At 40.1% G+C, this 17,473-nt stretch overlaps 1 protein-coding gene across 2 annotated transcripts; it reads left to right on the forward strand.

The window, feature by feature from the left end:
• Positions 1–227: 227 nt before the first annotated feature.
• On the forward strand, positions 228–17,076 carry LOC142396181 (UPF0524 protein C3orf70 homolog B). 2 transcript variants are annotated; one of them, XM_075478730.1, is made up of 2 exons: positions 228–766; positions 14,707–17,076. In XM_075478730.1, exons 1-2 carry the CDS (start codon positions 583–585, stop codon positions 15,393–15,395), a joined length of 873 nt encoding a protein of 290 aa, XP_075334845.1. In that variant the 5' UTR covers positions 228–582; the 3' UTR covers positions 15,396–17,076. The 2 variants fall into 2 exon arrangements, with proteins under 2 accessions (XP_075334845.1, XP_075334846.1); XM_075478731.1 differs by lacking the exon at positions 228–766 and adding an exon at positions 12,866–13,014.
• Positions 17,077–17,473: the final 397 nt, after the last annotated feature.

Here is a 17,473-nt window from a genome sequence, read left to right on the forward strand (position 1 = left end):
GGGGATCCTGTGTGGTTTGCTCCACACATTTTTGCTTTAAAAGAGGACTTATGAAACCAATAATTTAAGGTGGATTGGAGATTGCATCAATATCAAATTCAGACCTTGATCTTTGAAGTTGTTAGAGGAGCTGATGAAAGGCTGTGTGCGTGTTTGAAGTGAGCACAGCAGCTGGCTTTGTGTTTGAGGGCTCCTCCCGTTGTGTGATGAAGTTCAGATGCGCGCTGTTGTTTGGTGCGCGCGTCACCAACCAGCGCACAGCTGAGGAGCTTCCCGAAGCGAGGGGAGGATGGAGAGATGTGCGGGTCACGATCATCGAAGACTCTGAATATGACATTACACGTCGCCAGCTGACGCCTTTCCACTTTAACAGGACGCGTTTCCACCCTTTGTGTCAGCACTAAACGAGCTGCTGTGTATTCAGACACCCGGCGCCGTGATTCGCGTCTGTCTCCCAGTTGAAAAAGCTACGTGGACCGTTATACCTCGACTCGGTCCCCGACGTTTTATGCCTTAGTTTACTCCGCAAGACCGTGCGTGCGTTATTTATTTATTTTTTTCTTTAATCCGAGAAATGTTGGTATGGCCGCCTCGGGAGCACATAAGTGTCCGAAGAGTGAGAAGTTGGACGAGGCGCAGGCTTTGGCCAAGAGCTGCGCGGGGAGACCAGACTTCCTGCCTTGTGATGGACTCTCCATCTGCGCCACGCACAGCCACGGGAAATGCTTCAAGCTGCATTGGTGCTGCCACTTGGGCTGGTGTCACTGTAAGTTTGTTTTGCTCGGTTTAATAGCGATCCGTACAACCAGAAGTGAAAGGAATATTTGTGCCATCGAAGGCAAAAAAAAACAAAAAAAAAAAAACATGCTGGATATTTGCTAATCATACTTATGCCTTGAATGTAGAAGGGAGACACGCTTTTACATTGACATATTTATTTGATGATGAAAAAGTTTAATGTGACACAGAAGTAAACAAAGGTTTGTCATCAGATCGCAGCTTAAGGTGCACATAGATAATATTTTCTGCCCTAGGAAGGAACACATGCTATTTTAGATTTAGTAGAATTTATAGATAGATTTCAAAGACTTGCTGTGTGCACTTTCAAGATCATGAAATTGAGGCTTGAGCAGAGTGCCTCAAACAGACTCATGTCTAGTATAACAGTGGAGGCTGAGCAACTCGTAATCAGGGAAATAAGTGCTTCAGGTTCTGGTTTTGTTTTTGAAGACTGTGACAAATTTATATGTGACACATTCTTGTGACTTAGACACACAACTGAATCATCACTTTCAAGTGATGCTCTTCATTTTTGTTAATGCCTGGAAGTCCCGTGAAATGTCAAAACCAACCGCGGATTGATCCTGTTAAGTAAAATATTATCGCCTAACCATGATGAAAGCACATCCCTCTTTTAGCACACCGATACTGACTCTGCATGATGTTTTAAACAAACACCAGGGCAGCCGGGTTGTATTAATCCACGCCTGAAAATAGTCCCCAACACAAATCCTACATTTTGTTAATTGTTTTAGGAAACTGCGGAGCTTTAAAACACACAGGCAACCACAAAGTCGCGTCTTGATGACCCATTTTTTAAATTCGAGTTTCCAGTAGGGTGGAGGTCCTGAGGCTTGGGGCTGACCCTGCAGGGAGGTGGAGCAGAGGAGCATTAGACCCCCCTCCAAACACACACATCATTTTGTTCAGAGGATTTGCTTCCAGAAAGAGACTTGAAAAGAAAATGTCATTTGACACCAAGTACATTTTCTTTGTCGTGTCCTAATCACATAATCACAGCCTTGCAGAATATCATGCCGTCTGATAACTTGCACTGTTTGTCTTCACTCACAAAGCATTTTGTTTGTACCATTTACTGTACAACATAATCTCAGTATTTATTTCTACACACCATTACACTGGCTGTGTTGGGAATTAGTTCAATAATTCCCAACACACGCTGAACCTGACAGAATGTCCATCTCTTTGTGCTGCCCCAATTTATCCCCTCCTCTTCCAGCTGCCCTGAAAATCCACAGATCAGTGTAAGACACAATCACTATCTCGTCGTCAGCAGTCACTCGGGGCTTACAGTGTGCAACTGCAGAAGTCACATTGTAATCTTTGCTGTGTAATCGTTGGATTTAGATCCCCGCCTCCATCCGGAATGAGCCAGGCGATTTTGAAATATTAGATGTGGCAGAAAAATGATGAATTCCTTCCAGTGTTTACAACCTACATCCAGCTTTTAGGATTCGGTGCAAATCCCATTCAGTGTTGCATCATTTGTAAACTCTTTGTAAATCAGCCTTTAGACTTGCCCCTCCTCTCGGATTTGAAATGGATCTGGATGAAAATGTGCCACAAAGCAGAAGAGAAGCCCTTCATCAATAAATGTAGACTTACTGAGGAGAAACAACCAAACACATCACAATGGATCTTCCCACCTTTGTATCACTCTCCACTGCAATTTAGTTTCCCCATGCAGGACAGTCATGCACCAACAGTGAAAATAAACCAGCTTAGACTGCTGAATCAGGCAGAACCAGGGCTCCTGCTGAGAAATATATACCAGCCCACTTTTGCATGCGACGCCTCCCTGCTCGGCTCAGCTCGCCTGATGCCCTTTTGCTTTCCAGAAATGCAGAATAACTCAGGATGCGAAAGAGCAAAATGCTGTAGTGCCCTTATCTCGTCACTTTTTCATTTTGAATGTGCCTAGGATTGTCGCCTAGAGTATAACTTGTTCTGAAGCCTATGATTGTGCATTCACCACAGGGAGCTTTGCTAGACTGCCTTTTTAATTACATTTTTAATAGGTTTCCTGGAAAACAAACACAAGAAGTCACAACATAGTAAGACTTGTCTGAGCATTTAAATTCTCAAACACAAATTATTTCCATTATCTCGGAGCCGTACGGGGTGATTACCTGTGACTTAATTCCTTGCTTCTCTCATTTCTTATGTACATCTGGAAACCAAGTAGCTCCTTAATGCTTAGTTTGACTGTTTTCCATGTAAATGTAGCTTCATTGGCAGAGAAAATGGAGAAAAGAAAATAGAAACTGGATGTAGGTGGAGGCAAAGATCCCAGGTGGTGACAACAACATCAGTCCAAACCTCTCTTTAGTAGTAATTAGCTGTGTTTAGTGTCACTGCCAATATGTCACATATGATGAGAGTTTTCCCTCACAGCATCACTACAACCACCTGGTTTAAATGTGTTTTCTCTCATTTTATCTTCTACCAACTGATTACAGTTACCAAGCAGAGTGATGAATTACTCATTAAGAAACTTGAACAGTGGCTATGATGAGTCCTGAACAGTCTCGTCAGTCTCCTTGTTCTTTGTCAGCACTTATTTTGAAGGATGGGGCTCATACTTCTCTTATTGACACAACAAAGTGGGATCCTTCCGTCATTCTCACCTGTCTCGCCACACAGGTGCAGGTTAATAACTGTTCTTAAAGCGAACTATGAATGTTTGCTGGCTAAAGTGCTGCCCAGTATCTACTGTTTGGTGACCGATCGGAAATTTACTGCAGTGCTGAATCATAGAATTTTTCACCCATTATTAAGGGATCAATAAATTGTAAGCATAGTCCTGAGGGGAGGTTCTTGATGGATTGTTCATGTTTGCCAGCTACAGCTTTTCAGTCACTTTAATTGCTGCCCTGTCAGTGATGGAAGCAGAGAAGCACTCACAAAGCTCAACAAGTCTGCTTGGATTTCATCCCGTATTCCCCGTTTGAGTTACTATCGTCCCATCACAGCCCAATGAATAAGAACCCAAGAAAGCACAAGAGCTTTGAAATTTCAAATTGAACTTCTGCTGATCCACAAGGGTAAAACGTCACTTGTCACAAAAGAGTTCAACTATTGTGAAACTCATTCAAATAAATCACCTTAAATGCTGCTTGAGTTAAATTCAGCTTTGTTGTGGTAATAATGTGTTTTGAAAAAGCAGCAAACAATCTCAACTTCTTTCCTCTATTTTGGAATCTAACATGTGGAATCCTCAAAGCTCCCCCACAATTTCTCACACAATCTGGTATTAGGCTGAGGTGTTTTGTGAGCATTGGTTGTCTTGCATCAACCAAGACACAAACAAGTGGCCTTTTCAATAACAGGACTGTTTGGCAGTTTATAGAGAGCACAGGTGTAAATAATAAAATGAACGACAGCTGAGTTGCCTCGTTGTCTCATAATGATGGCTTCTTGATTTTGCTGATCTGCTGATGGAGCATCCATAGATCACAGCTGGCGTAAGCTGAGTGGTCTGATAAGAGCCAGTAACGACGGGAAGATTGAGCACAGTGGCCACACTCTCTTTCAGTGAAACAATTTGACCAAAACTGGATTAAAGACAGCAAAGAGAAAACTGTCATTAATAACACTTACAGAGAAATTCAAACAATTTCACACAGCAAAGTCTGATTCACAGGGTTTTGAGAAAACTATGGGGGGGGGGGTTTGATAGATCAGCTACTCCAGCGTCAAACTGAGTCCCGTCAGTTCTGGCTGTGAAGTTAGAAAGAAGTGAGCTAATTGGACTTCAGTAGCTGCTCCTCATCTTTGCCTCATATGTGGCTATAACTCAATGGAATCTCTGACTAATCTCTAACTTTTACCTCATATTGACATTTCGACACCTCTACCTCTACATAAAGTAAATGGGTAGTGTACTCATTTGGGTTGAATGCTGTGTACTTCTCACCCACAATTTTCTCTAACATAGCTTGTGGAAGAAAAGGAACTACCAACCAGTAGTTTCAGACTGTAGGAAAAAGATGTGTAGCTGGTTGGAAATATGATATGACCCGACTGTGTGCTCCATATCCTTCCTGCATGTTCCAGCTTTGTCATAATATGTTGGTACCACAGCTGTGCGAGGTACACAAAATGGGCAGCTACATCATGGTGCGGGGCTTTCTGGGTAGTGGTTGCCATACTAAGGTACATAAATCTTTGTTTTTATGAATGCTGCTTTAATAGTAACCATGAAAACACAGTGACAACAAACAAAAGACGTGAGATTTAAGAAAAGGGAAAAAAAACACACGCATAAATGGACAGGTAAAGCTTAAGTGCATAATTCCTCACTATGAGAAGCTGAACAAGCAAGCGAATAAGCGCTGCTTTGAGTAAATATAGGGAATTATCTGGCTTAATCCTCTCAGATCCTTCCTGCCAGCTTAATGCAAACATCAGCTATAATCTTGCCCCTATTTTGTAACTTACACTTTGGATAAGTAATCAGTTGGACTGCTCTTAAAAGTCACAACTGTCTGAGGTGAACCTACTGCTGTTTACGGTTTTCTACAAGTTTAGTTGGCTCTGGTGAAGACACAACTCATAGAAATCTGCACAGTTATCTGTATCAGTGTTTCATCTGTGTTAATAAGATGTTATGTCTTTTTAGTGGAGGTAAATTAAGTCATGGCACATGAGTGCACATTTCATTCACTCTTTCATTTTCCCTTCTCGCTTCATGTACAGTTTTTGCTCTGTTGGAGGGAACCAGAATGCTAGGAGAAAATCCACAAAGACAGTCCCAGCTGAGATCAAAGCAGGAAACTTCTTGTGAGGCAGCATTTTTAACCACCCTTACACCATCAAGTGCAGATTTTTGTTCAAAAGTTTTGATGAAAGTTTGAACCAGCCTTGCAGGTGGAACAGATTTTTCATTAGTCTTGCTGTACCACAGTGAGGGTTCTCCATGAACCATCTTAATATGTTTGATTTTACGTATGTGTCCACCATTGTACCGGCCCTATCCAGCAGACCCACAATGCCTCTTGTTTTAATTCACACTTTATTTTCCTAACCCACTGGCTGATAAGTTTAAAAGATAATTAATATCTCTTTCTTTGTCCATTTTCATGGAGTTAGTAATAAGAAAATGACAGCCCAAGGCAGGGATTGTTCTTTTGCTCTGAACCTTGACAACATTGCTGAAATCAGGAGACTCATACAAAATAAATCACCTCAATGCTGTGCAGAATGAAACAGGAATATGGTATAAACGGAGGTGCTTAAGTTGGATAAATTTGTGGGGTTTTTATATTTATTTGTCCATTTCTTTATTTCTTTATTTACAATCAGAAATAGTTCATACTATTTGCCTGTCTTATCACTGGAGTTTAAAAAACAAACACATTGTGAATGTGGGGAAAGTTTTGCATTAATTATGTACCACTGTTCCTCTCACTTGTTCCAAAAACTTGTTGTTTTTTGGAGTCTTTCTATCTCTTTATTTGAGTGAGGTAATTATGTGTTGAGTTTTGTTTCCACAGTGACGAAGTTGCTTTCTACTGCCATTGCCTTACAGTGGTGCCAGCACGTGACATTTATTATTATTAATGTTATCATTATTATTAGTCATAGGACTACTACTAGTAGTAGTTGTAGTATTTATTTTTTGTTCACAGCAACACGAAATAATTTACATGGAGGAGTGAGTATTTTTACCTTTGAGTTATGTGGTGTGGATTAATTTAACTTTCAACCAAAAGACACAAATTTGTCTTAATTTCAATGTTTGGTGACACATCTTGGCTTAAAGTAGACTTTTAATATGACTTTAACAAGTAAAACGTTTTCTGCCCATCCAGACCAGAAACTACAAAAATTCAATTGATAAACAATACTTTGAAAGTTGTGCGGGATGTTCATTTAACAAAAGAAAATAAATGAATAAAAAGCAAAAACATTCAAGACCAGGCTGAGTGTGCACAGTATACCAATGCTGAAGTATATCAATGAAAGTATCCAAAATTAGACAAAAGTATGTCTGGTCCACTGCAGTTAAACTGCATTGTTACCAATACAAAGGCTAGATATTCATATATAACATTCTGTTTGTTACTGTACAGAGAAAACATCTGCATTTTTCATCAGGGCTACAGACCTCACTCTGGATTGCAAAGTGGGTGTAAATCTGGAACAGCGTCTACCGAGGCATGCGAGAAACAGGAAATGAGGTTCACGTGATGCTGGGTCAGACCACCCTCTTCACTGAAACCTGAAACTTGTGTTGCTGCCTCTCCTGAAGCCCCTTTGTTGGCCAGATTTAAACACAAAGAGCAGCGGATGTGTGAGCGGGCTGTATCCACCGGCCAACTGGGTGCAGCAACTGTTATGAAGAATGATAGCAATCAGCTGTAATAACTGCTTTTGTCAGTGGGTTTTTATCAGCATGCTGCCTCGAACTGATGTGTTTAGCATATAAGTCTGCACATAAAGACTGCCGGCCTCGGCTCAGACATACAAAACATCAAAATGAGAGCGTTGCGAATGAGTAGGCTGCTAAAGCTTTGATTTAAACCAATATTACAACAAGACATTCCGTGTTAGACAAGTCACAGTTGTGCATTTTGACTGCATTCTAAAGCTTATCAGTGAACCTTCCTCTCAGTTGACAGATGGACCAAAATGTTGACAAGGAGTAATGTCGAAGGTCTGTAATGGAGAGTGAGAGACTGATGGCCTGCATGCAGAATTTTCCAGAAAAAAGGCAAGGCAAGGCAAGGCAATTTTATTTATAGAGCACAATTCATAAAAAACTACCTCCTGTATCAAACCAGAGTGAGCAGCCTGCAGCCAGGCACGGGCCCAGGAGAGAGCAGAGAAGGCTTACAAGATGGAGATGGGTGGCAGCAGAAGAGTGCTGTACTTCCTCTTCCAGGGATAAATACCCTGTCCTCCCACTTCCTTATTAACCTTAGGACTCTCTCAATTCAATATAAAACATGTTGTTGCTGTATAAAACATGGCCTATCTGCTTGTTTCATCACTTGAACAAGTAAAACTAAATAACTGCTGAAAAAGAGGCCATTTTATGTATTTGTCATGCCTTTCTTTCTACTTTTTAGAGGGGTTCTGAATTAACTGGTAAAGAGGAGTCATCCCCTGTTTGTCATTGCTAAAATCCTGCGTGGATAATTACAGTTTATAAATGAAACACTGTCATTATTTCAGTGCCTTATTTATGTCTCCAGTTGTTAATTACCTTCTTCATCTCCCAGAATGCTTCTCATCAGTCCCCAGTGAACTGGTTGCTCTTAGCTGGACTTGATTGTAATGTGATGAAAGGTTGTGCCAGTCTGGGCTGTTCTCCTCTCTCAACGCGCAACATTTCCTGCTGCTGGTCAAATGAGTCTGCTGGCAGTACAAAACATCATGTCTGTGTTTGTGCTGAAAAGCTGCTAATGTGTGATTCTGAAGAACTGACGAAAATATCTGACATTTACTTATGAAGGCACAGAGGACTGTTTTTTGTTAATTATTCTGTCAGTCTTCAATTGAAGCAGGACTAGAAATACCCTATGACATCATGTTGACTATCCATAGCCAGTTTTCAGCATTGATAAAGAACACCACAAAACTACAAAAAGGGACCAAAGATATTCAAGGCAAATTTGTCATTTAGAACTCACTTTCAAAGGATAATACTGTAACTTTCTTTCTTTTTGGACCAAAATTCCACTTAAAGACCACAGATGGCAAGATTTGCCAAGGTAAACAAAATCTGCTGTAGACTTTTACTGCATTATTCATTCCCCTGTTGTTCAAAGACTATTTAGCACATCAATGGACTACATTTCATTACCACAATCATACTCTACACACTTCTTCATTGTATTTGTTTTTTTCATCGCATTTATGGATAGATGTTAAAAATGTTACATATTTTTGGCATCATCCTTCAGTGTATACCCAAACTAAGAAGTGATAGTTGGCTAAGCTTACTCAGTATGAATACCTCTTCTAAATGCTCTTTCTTTTTGAGGACATCTGGGGCCAGATGCATAAAACTTTGTGTAGATTCATGACTAAAACCTTGTGAGTGCCCAAAGGCAGAAATGTGCATACACCAGATTTATTAAGCTTTGTAGATGTGTAGTTCTATTTTATGAATATCGGTCATTGTAAAGGGATAAGCACGTGCTCACACATGATTAGCCAACAATGGATGCAGACACTACCCTAATATGTTAATATCATATCACAGCATTGTTTGAAACCAACTAAATAGGCATGATATTGAAAGCATCAATGAAGTAGAAGAAGTGCCGTTTTATTATTTATCAAACCGAGATACACAATAGTGAAGGAGAGTAAAAAAGAAGTGTTTTCTTTGGCGATATCAGTTCTGTAATACTGGACAAAACAAACACTGCTGAATTAAAAAAGTGTTCAGCTCTGTAAGTTCGCATCAAAAGACCCTGCAGAGATAAAAAAAAAAAAGAAATGGTTGGATTATAAACCAGTGGCCAAAACGTGCATCAGCTCACACATAACATCAGGCCTTTGGCAGAGGATCTACGTCTCCTGGTTTATCTGCAATGGATGAACAAACAAGCCTGTGCAGCATACAGTCCCTGTGAAGATGATTAGGAAGGAGACACAGTTGGATCCTGGTGTATATACGTCCCTCTGGAAGCCTATTAGACAATCTTGTGCCCGAAAATCAGAACAATCTCCACATACACATTTTCAAGTCTCATCAGAGGGGTCTTTTTCAGCCATTACACACGCCACATGGATGCATTTATTAGCACCCACAACTGCTTTAAAAGTAAAAAAGTGTACTATCAAAATTGATGATGAGAAACAAAATCTGAAAAAAAAAGATCACTATTCTACTGAGCAAGCTGCATGAAAATGTCTTCATTTTATGGTAAATTGTATGGGCTCTTTTTCAATTTGCATCTCGTATCAGGATTACTTTTCTATGAAATCATGTGCATGCATGGTCTGAAAAAGGAGTGAGGGGCGCCTCTCTCACCGAACGGTTTTCCTTTATAATAATTGTGTGAAAGAAAAGGCGTGCTTACGTTTTTTGTGTGAACTCATCATTTATGCATCTGGCCTCAGCCCTTTGTTAGTATGGAAATACAAACACACACAGGGAGCCAGTGCAGAGGCCTCTTAACAGCTGACACTATCATCTGAGGACTGCAGGGGAAAAGAATAGCTCTGTGTAGATAAAACTGCATGGATAGAAAAACTGTTGGTTTTTTGACTCCAACATCATTGCTACATGGAAATCACTCTCTCATCTGACTATTTTCATTTTTGGACACTATTGTTTACATTCATGTTGGACATTGTCAGTGCAGCTTGATCCATATAGAACGGAAGAAATCTGCAGCAACTAACATTTTGACACAGAAATGTAAGGTACTTAAAAAAAAAAGAAAAGAAAGAAAAGTGGAATAATCACAAAATGAATCATATTTCAATCATTTTGGTTGGATATGCATGAACCATTTTTTTTCATGACTCCCAGCATTAATTTAAACTAAGAAGTTTATTTTGTGCATGGCCCCCCGTTTTGTGCCATTAGTTAATGGGTCTGTTCTCATCACCCTGGCAACGTAGAAAATTGAGCTTTTAAACACGCTGAAGCTATGAGAAAGTCCAGTTTAAGTCAAGCTGTGGTGTTTTTGTGCATTAAACATACCAAACAGCAAGTATGAATAAAATTGAAATAAAATGATAAATAAAAATGGAATTAAAATTGAATTACTTTATGGTCGAAGATGGGAAACAAACCACTCTGTCTAAAGTTAGAAGTCCTCTTCATCATTTCATTGTAAACAAAAAAAATAGAATTTTATAATGATACCATATCAAAGCATTTCTGCTATTTATAGATGCAGTAAAAGCTTTTTAAAGTTGTGAAAAAATGACCATCCCCCTCCTTCTCAGTTGCCTAACAATGGTTTGATCCAGATGACCCCTGAACCGCATTTGTCAGAGACAGCTTAGCTTCAATGAATAACTACTTTGCAAAGATTAATGCAATACAAAGAAAGTAGGAGACATTTTGCTTTCTGACGAACTATTAAAAGAATAAGACCCTTTTAAAATTTTAACCAGACAGCACTTTGTTGCAATGTGAAGCTGTATCGCTAAAGCAAATTAGGCAAGAGGGCTATTCACACTTACGGTCATTAAATTTCTGAATTTTTAAGTGATTTTTTGTTACCCATACCAGATTTGTTTTTATAAAGAAAATACAATGCCCCCTCCGCATTTCTGACAGAAGTTTCCATCCTTGCACAAAACAAACTCTCCTTTGTTCAAATACACAAATAAATAAACTATGTTTCGTGACCACTTCCTGAACTGCTGTGAGATGGTACTGTGTTTCATTATAAACAAACAGCAAAACCTATATTTAGATGCATGAATAATTGCCAAATATACTGTCTGCATCCCTTCACTTCATTTTCATGAAATATTTTAAACCATGTATTTTTCAGTGTGCTCCCTGCGTGCAGTCTTCTCTTTTTAGCCTACCTTTGTTACAGTCCAACATTGGTTTTGCTTTATACAAGGATTCTCTCATCTTTATTTTAGCCAGACTCCTGTAAGTGAGATTAATTGCACACACACCATTCTGTCCCTAGGGGCTAGCAGGCACAGTGATGTTTCTTACTAACTGCAGAGACCCTGTAAATTTACATACTATCTGTGTTCCTCCTGCAAGGCAGCAAGAGACAGCCAGTGTTGGTGTAGCATTAGCTCAATATGTCTGTGTGCGTTGTTGTCCAACTGGGCATCTGTCTGTCCCTCAGTAGCTCTTGGTATTTGAAACTCCAGATGGATGAATTCAATTAGATGTAATATGCTAAAAACTAAATGTCAACACGTTGCCTTTTACAGCTTCAGTTCTCATTTGCTGCCGCTCTCTTGTCTGCCTGAATGAGCTCACCTCGTTCTAAACATGGGCCGCTGAGTTTGCCTCATTTAACAAAGAGCAGCTACTGTTTTGTCTACATTTACATCAGCTCCTTTGTTGTATGTTAACAGCATTAAGATGTAAAGCTTCAGCCACAGCCTCTTTTATTCACTGCACATGGATGGCTAACGCAACCTCATTTAATTACAAGGTGGTCAAATGAAAGACAACTATTCAACTACTGTGCAGCTGATTTGTTAATCTTATCATTTTGCCTATTCAGCAACACAAAAGAAAGCCCCTTTCCTACTTTGAAGAAGCTTGATGTTTTAAGTGTAACCTGGGAAAAGCTTGTGACTGAATGGATCCCCCATACGGTAAAACAAAAGACAAGGACAGTTAGCGTGAAAGGAAGTGATGCGTAATCCTGTCATCTTCTGTAGTTTCTCTTTCTCTCTTGGGAGCCAGTTAAACACACATCGGAGCTACACATTTCAGGCAGCACAGCTCTTCGTTGGAGGCAGTGGGCTGTAAACAGTGAGCAACATTTTGGAGCAGACAGTTAGCACTATGAAAGCCAGTGCATGAGTCGCCAAAGCTTGAGCTGGAAGGTGTTAAAAAATGTATAAATTAATACGATCTCTTTCTAAAATAAATGTATGAGCTTTATCTCATTGAGAAATAACGGAAGGTTATATAGCACAGCATTGATATCCGGTTGTAAGTCAGCAGTACATCATTTGAAGATGTAAAAGCTGTTGTAAGGCCATCTTCATGTATCCCTTTTTTGCATCCTTAAATTGAGTTTTGAATCAGTTTTGATGCATTAGAATGACTGTTACACTGCTGTGAAGGATTTTACATGTTGGTAGCTGGAAAACATTTTTTTGCCAGCACAAAGTGCTTTGCAATGTTAAAATTGCTACTGACCCCAAGGAAGGACAGATGATGACTAGTGATCTAAGACAGAAGATTCAGCAAGTGTCCTTGGCTGAGACTGAGTAAAAGCATTTGTTTGTACATGTTTATTATGCTGACCTCACAGCGACCGATGAGGAGAGGGCCAAGTGGGATTTAAAGTGATTGGAAGGGATATTTTAGAGCAACAGAACATTTTGTTTTGTAAAGGTTTTGACAAAAAATACTTTTAAATGTTTTGATAAATATTCTGTGTTTGATATCTATTAAATGCAGGGATGGATATCCTTTTTAAGTTAAGGTGATGAATATGTTACCAAACGGTGGTGTGTTGGGTTATACAGCCAGAACACAGCAACATAGCCTTCCCTGAGAGATGTGCTTCTGTCTACCTGATGAACACAGTAAGTCTAATTTCAAGTTGGAATTGATTTAACCTTTCAACTTCTTCTTTTGATGCCTATAGGGATTTTTTTTCTCTGCTTTAAATCCATGTAAGTATTAGGAGAAGTATGCAGCTACAGTGCGGCGCCCGGGTACCATCTCCAGCTCTGAGCCAGTGTCATGGTCAAAGGCATTTTGTCAAAGGCAGAAGAATTAACCAAGCATGTTTTTGATGTAGGGAGATGTTCCCGGAGGAAACCCGCATAAGCGCTTCTTGGGTCTGGGTCCTCTTAATGTGAGGTGACAGTGCTAACCTCTTAGCTACAGCGCTGCTCACATTTTCTCCTTGCAACCCTTTGAGTGTTTTCAGCAGCTCCTGTGGAAAATGTCTGCCTCATTAGCTGTTAGATGCCTCACCTGCTAGTCACTCACATTGTGGTTTTGCACTTGGTAGGTAGTGATGAGGGTTTTAACATATTTAGATCTGAGGCGCCCTTTAAAAAGATGTGAAATTGGCCTCCTAAAATCTGAAGGTTTTCTGAAAAATTAAAAAGAATTTTCACTGTCAACTAAAACCTTAATATTTCAGCCTCTGCAAAACCCTTCTACATTTATGGTAAAAGTGTGTCGTGAATATGATGATCTTATTATTTCAACATAAAAATACTCTAACTAAATCTCAAGTCCTAACTATTTCCTTCATGAGAAAAGGATTGGCTGAATTTATGCTGCGATTTATATTAACCAGAATTTCCCTCGTTACGAATAAAGTATCTTTCTATTAAAAATGTTCTGTATTATTTGGCAGGGATTGGTGTCATTAACCAACAAGAAGCACAGCTTTTAAATCATAGCATGGTACTTTTAGGGACATTTCACATAATTTTAAAGTATTTTAGGTTTGTCATATCATTTCAGACCTGTTGGGCCTCCAGTCTGAAAAGGTTAAATATCAGGACTGCTGTGACCGCAGGACTTTCAACTTAAGCTCTTTGAAAGATTTGACTTTCTGGAGGTCATCTTTGCAAATTTTGAAATTAATCCAGTAAAGAGACCATCCAGATTACTGACTTTTTCTAAATTATTTCAGTGTAGCTGTATCTTGTAAGTCTGTCACATGACCACCCACCACTGTCACAGTATCATTGCTGTTAGATGAGACGCATGGCACATGAATGTCCTCATCTGAGTATACCTGATAATTATTCATGCCGAGGTAGAGTGAATTATGCGGAATAACTTTTAGTTTTATAGGCTGATTGAGATTTTTATGATAATAGATATGTATTTACAATAAATACAACACATTTCAATGCCAGTGAAGGCGTTGGTTGCCAAGGCAACATCCCCTGCATTCAGATCAGCTCTGGGAATAAGCTGCCTTCTGATGAGAGCTGCAGATGAGGGCAAATAAGCAGTGAAATGTCCGAAAACCAATTTAAACAGGCTGAAAAATGCTGCATTGTTCTTTCGTGCTGAGGTTAACTGCACGCTCAGGGACAACTTTTGAGGGTTCATCACTATTTACAACAGCTCATTTTAGTGGGCATCACAGATTGTGGGAAACTATGCAATAGAAGCAAGAGAAAAGTTTATACACAGATAACGCACTCTAACAAGACTCCGCAGGATGAAATATATAGGAACATATCTAATTATCATGATTTTTTTCATGAAATTCTGTTTTTCCCTGTTTTTTTTTTTTTTTTCAGGCAAGTATGTCTACCAACCCATGACCAATGTGTGCCAACTGCCCAGCACAGCTGTGCCGCCTGTCGGCTCAGAGTGCAGCAGCACCATTGACCTGTCTGTCTCTCTGGTCGAGCGATTCCTTAAGTTGGCTCCCAGCTTCCAGTCCCCGCCTCACCTGGAGTCGCCCAAGTACTGCGTCATTGCGGACCTCTTTGTGGATGACTACATTGTCAAACGAATCAACGGGAAGATGTGCTACGTGCAGCGCCCTCTGCCTCCTTTACCGGAACCACCTTGTCCTCCTACTCCTCCTCAGCCTGCTGCAGATACACCGCAGAAACCCCTAAATCCCAATCAGCCTCAGCAACGAATCAAGCCGCCTCTGCCACCGAGCCAGCAAACACCTGCCCCTGTGCAGCCAGTCCAGCAGGTTTACAGTGAACACAAACACCCCTCACCTGTTGATAAGATAAAAGGCCCCAAAATGGACCACTGTTCCTCTCCGTCCAGCTCTGAGGACTCCGGCATCAACGCGCTGGGTCTGCACTACCTGGAGTCCTGTGAGGAGGAAAGCGAGGAGGAGGATGACGAGTTGAGCACAGATGGAAACTCTAGCCCTGGCAGTCTCTGGGATCAGGACGACTGTTCTCTTCTCTCTCCTTCTAAGTCTATGATAGAAATCATCGAAAAGATTGAAACAACTGTGTAACTAACATGGCGTTGACATGGACGTCATCTGAGAGGAAGATCTACAGAGCATACTCTCATAACTGAAAATAACACTTTAGGATTTATTTTACACGAACCAATAGGGAGCAAACCCCCCTCTAGTGCTTCGGCAGGGCTTTGCAGGGTTGTTTTTGGGCTGAATTGGTTTCCTGCAGGTAACCGGGGACTGTATGCCCACAACCTCACACAGCCTCTCCTCTATCCAATTTCCCTGCATGGAATACATTTCTAGAACATATTAGAATAAAGGAGTAAGCACAAGAATATCAAGCACATGCACAGTGGACCAAAATAATTCCTCTACACAGTTATACATTTAAATAACTTAAATACAAAAGAAACTAGAGTAGACTTCAGAGGATAGTAAGAAAAAAAATAGGGACTTTTCTGTGAGGCTTCTTAGCAGGTATATCACTGGAGCTGAATTATGTATGAACAAAAATGGTATGTTTCATGATGATAATAAGCCGTTTTTTATTCTTAGTGTTCTCCAGTTGTCAGTCTGTCAGACTTTGATCTAATTCAGCATTCAAGTGGCAGATAAGTACACCATCCCTTGTTCTCTGGTCAGTGGCTCCACCCACACATATTTCTAATTCTGACACTTGAGCGTAATGACTACAAGGCCAGCTACCTCTCATGAGCCTAAAGCACATCAGCCTTTTAGCTCTTTAATGGTTGGCTCTGAGCATGTTAGACTGACCTGCTTTTGTCCCATTAAAGAAAAGATTTCAGGCCCACAGTTTGTCTGCACTTTACTGACACCATCACTGGCGGTAGGTAGGTAGGTAGGTAGGTAGGTGAATATTTGACAATCAAGGATTACATGGAAGCACATTCCTTGCCAGTGAGGACCAAGGCTACTTCGATTAATCAGGCTTCGACATATTATTCTTCTAACCGCCTTTTCTGGTCAAGCCTAGCTGAGCTGCAGCACTGTTCAGGTTAAACTGGGACGTCAAGCAAAACAACACTTGCACTCACCTCTGTTAGCAGCCAAGAATTTGAAATAGTGTCTCTGGCACAGCGGCAGTGACAAAAGTGGGAGAGATGTCACACTAGTAAGATTTATGATGGAGAGGGAAAATATCTAATATATTCTTATTAACAAATATTATATAACACCTGCATTGTTATTTGCTTCTGGGGCTCTTAAGTGTGGAATATCTTGATATGCAGATTGAAGAGGAGGCTGAGATAGAAGATTAGACTAGTATATATTTGTGCTAATGGGCAGAAATGATCCCTTGTTGCATCTTATTCGAGGGAGATTACAGTATGAGATGGGGTGCTGAATACATGTTGTGATGTTGTGATTGATGAAATGAGCCCGCCCCTTATTAGTCAGTAATATTTTGTGGGGCTGGGTCTTATCAGTTTATTTTTGAAGGTCTCAAGTGACTTACTGGAGAGTTATCAGCAAAGATCACCCAAATTCTCACAATTCAATAAGTATTGCTGCCGTTCTTTAAGCACTAGCTGTTAAAAGAAGGAGTTGTTTCAATCAGCAGACAAATTCTGTGTCAGTTCTTCAAATAAGGTGTTTTTTTTTTAAGATTTTTTTTTTTAGGATAGCCCTTGACATCACACTGAACAGAGTCTCTCTTAATGCAGTTTAACATATGTCATGTTCTTATTATTGTCATATTATTTTCATATGAATAAATCGTAATGAAACCAAATTTTTCTCCTGTCTTGGTTTGTCTGCTGCAGCCAGCATTGACATTTCTGTACAACAAGAACTTCCCCCACATGATACAGAGATGACTAATGCTTTCCAGAAATGGGGTGGAATGGCAAACTAAAGTGCGAGTTCCAGTTAAATTGAGTCACGTTTTTAACTACAGATGTCATCCTTGAGGAATGTCCTTGATTTCTGCTTCATTGCTTCATGCTTTCATTTTATCCTCTGAAACCTTTGTCTGCTCTGTGCTGCACTTGCAGGGAAACATTTCAAAGAGAAAAAGTAGAATTGGATAAGATTAAGATATGACCTGTGCAACAGTTTTATGTAAGGCGTGAAATACTGGTTTGAGTAATTTCCCTCCACTCGTGGCA

Source organism: Odontesthes bonariensis, chromosome 12 (assembly GCF_027942865.1).
Source record: "Odontesthes bonariensis isolate fOdoBon6 chromosome 12, fOdoBon6.hap1, whole genome shotgun sequence".
In the NCBI taxonomy this organism is placed as follows: Eukaryota; Metazoa; Chordata; class Actinopteri; order Atheriniformes; family Atherinopsidae; genus Odontesthes; species Odontesthes bonariensis.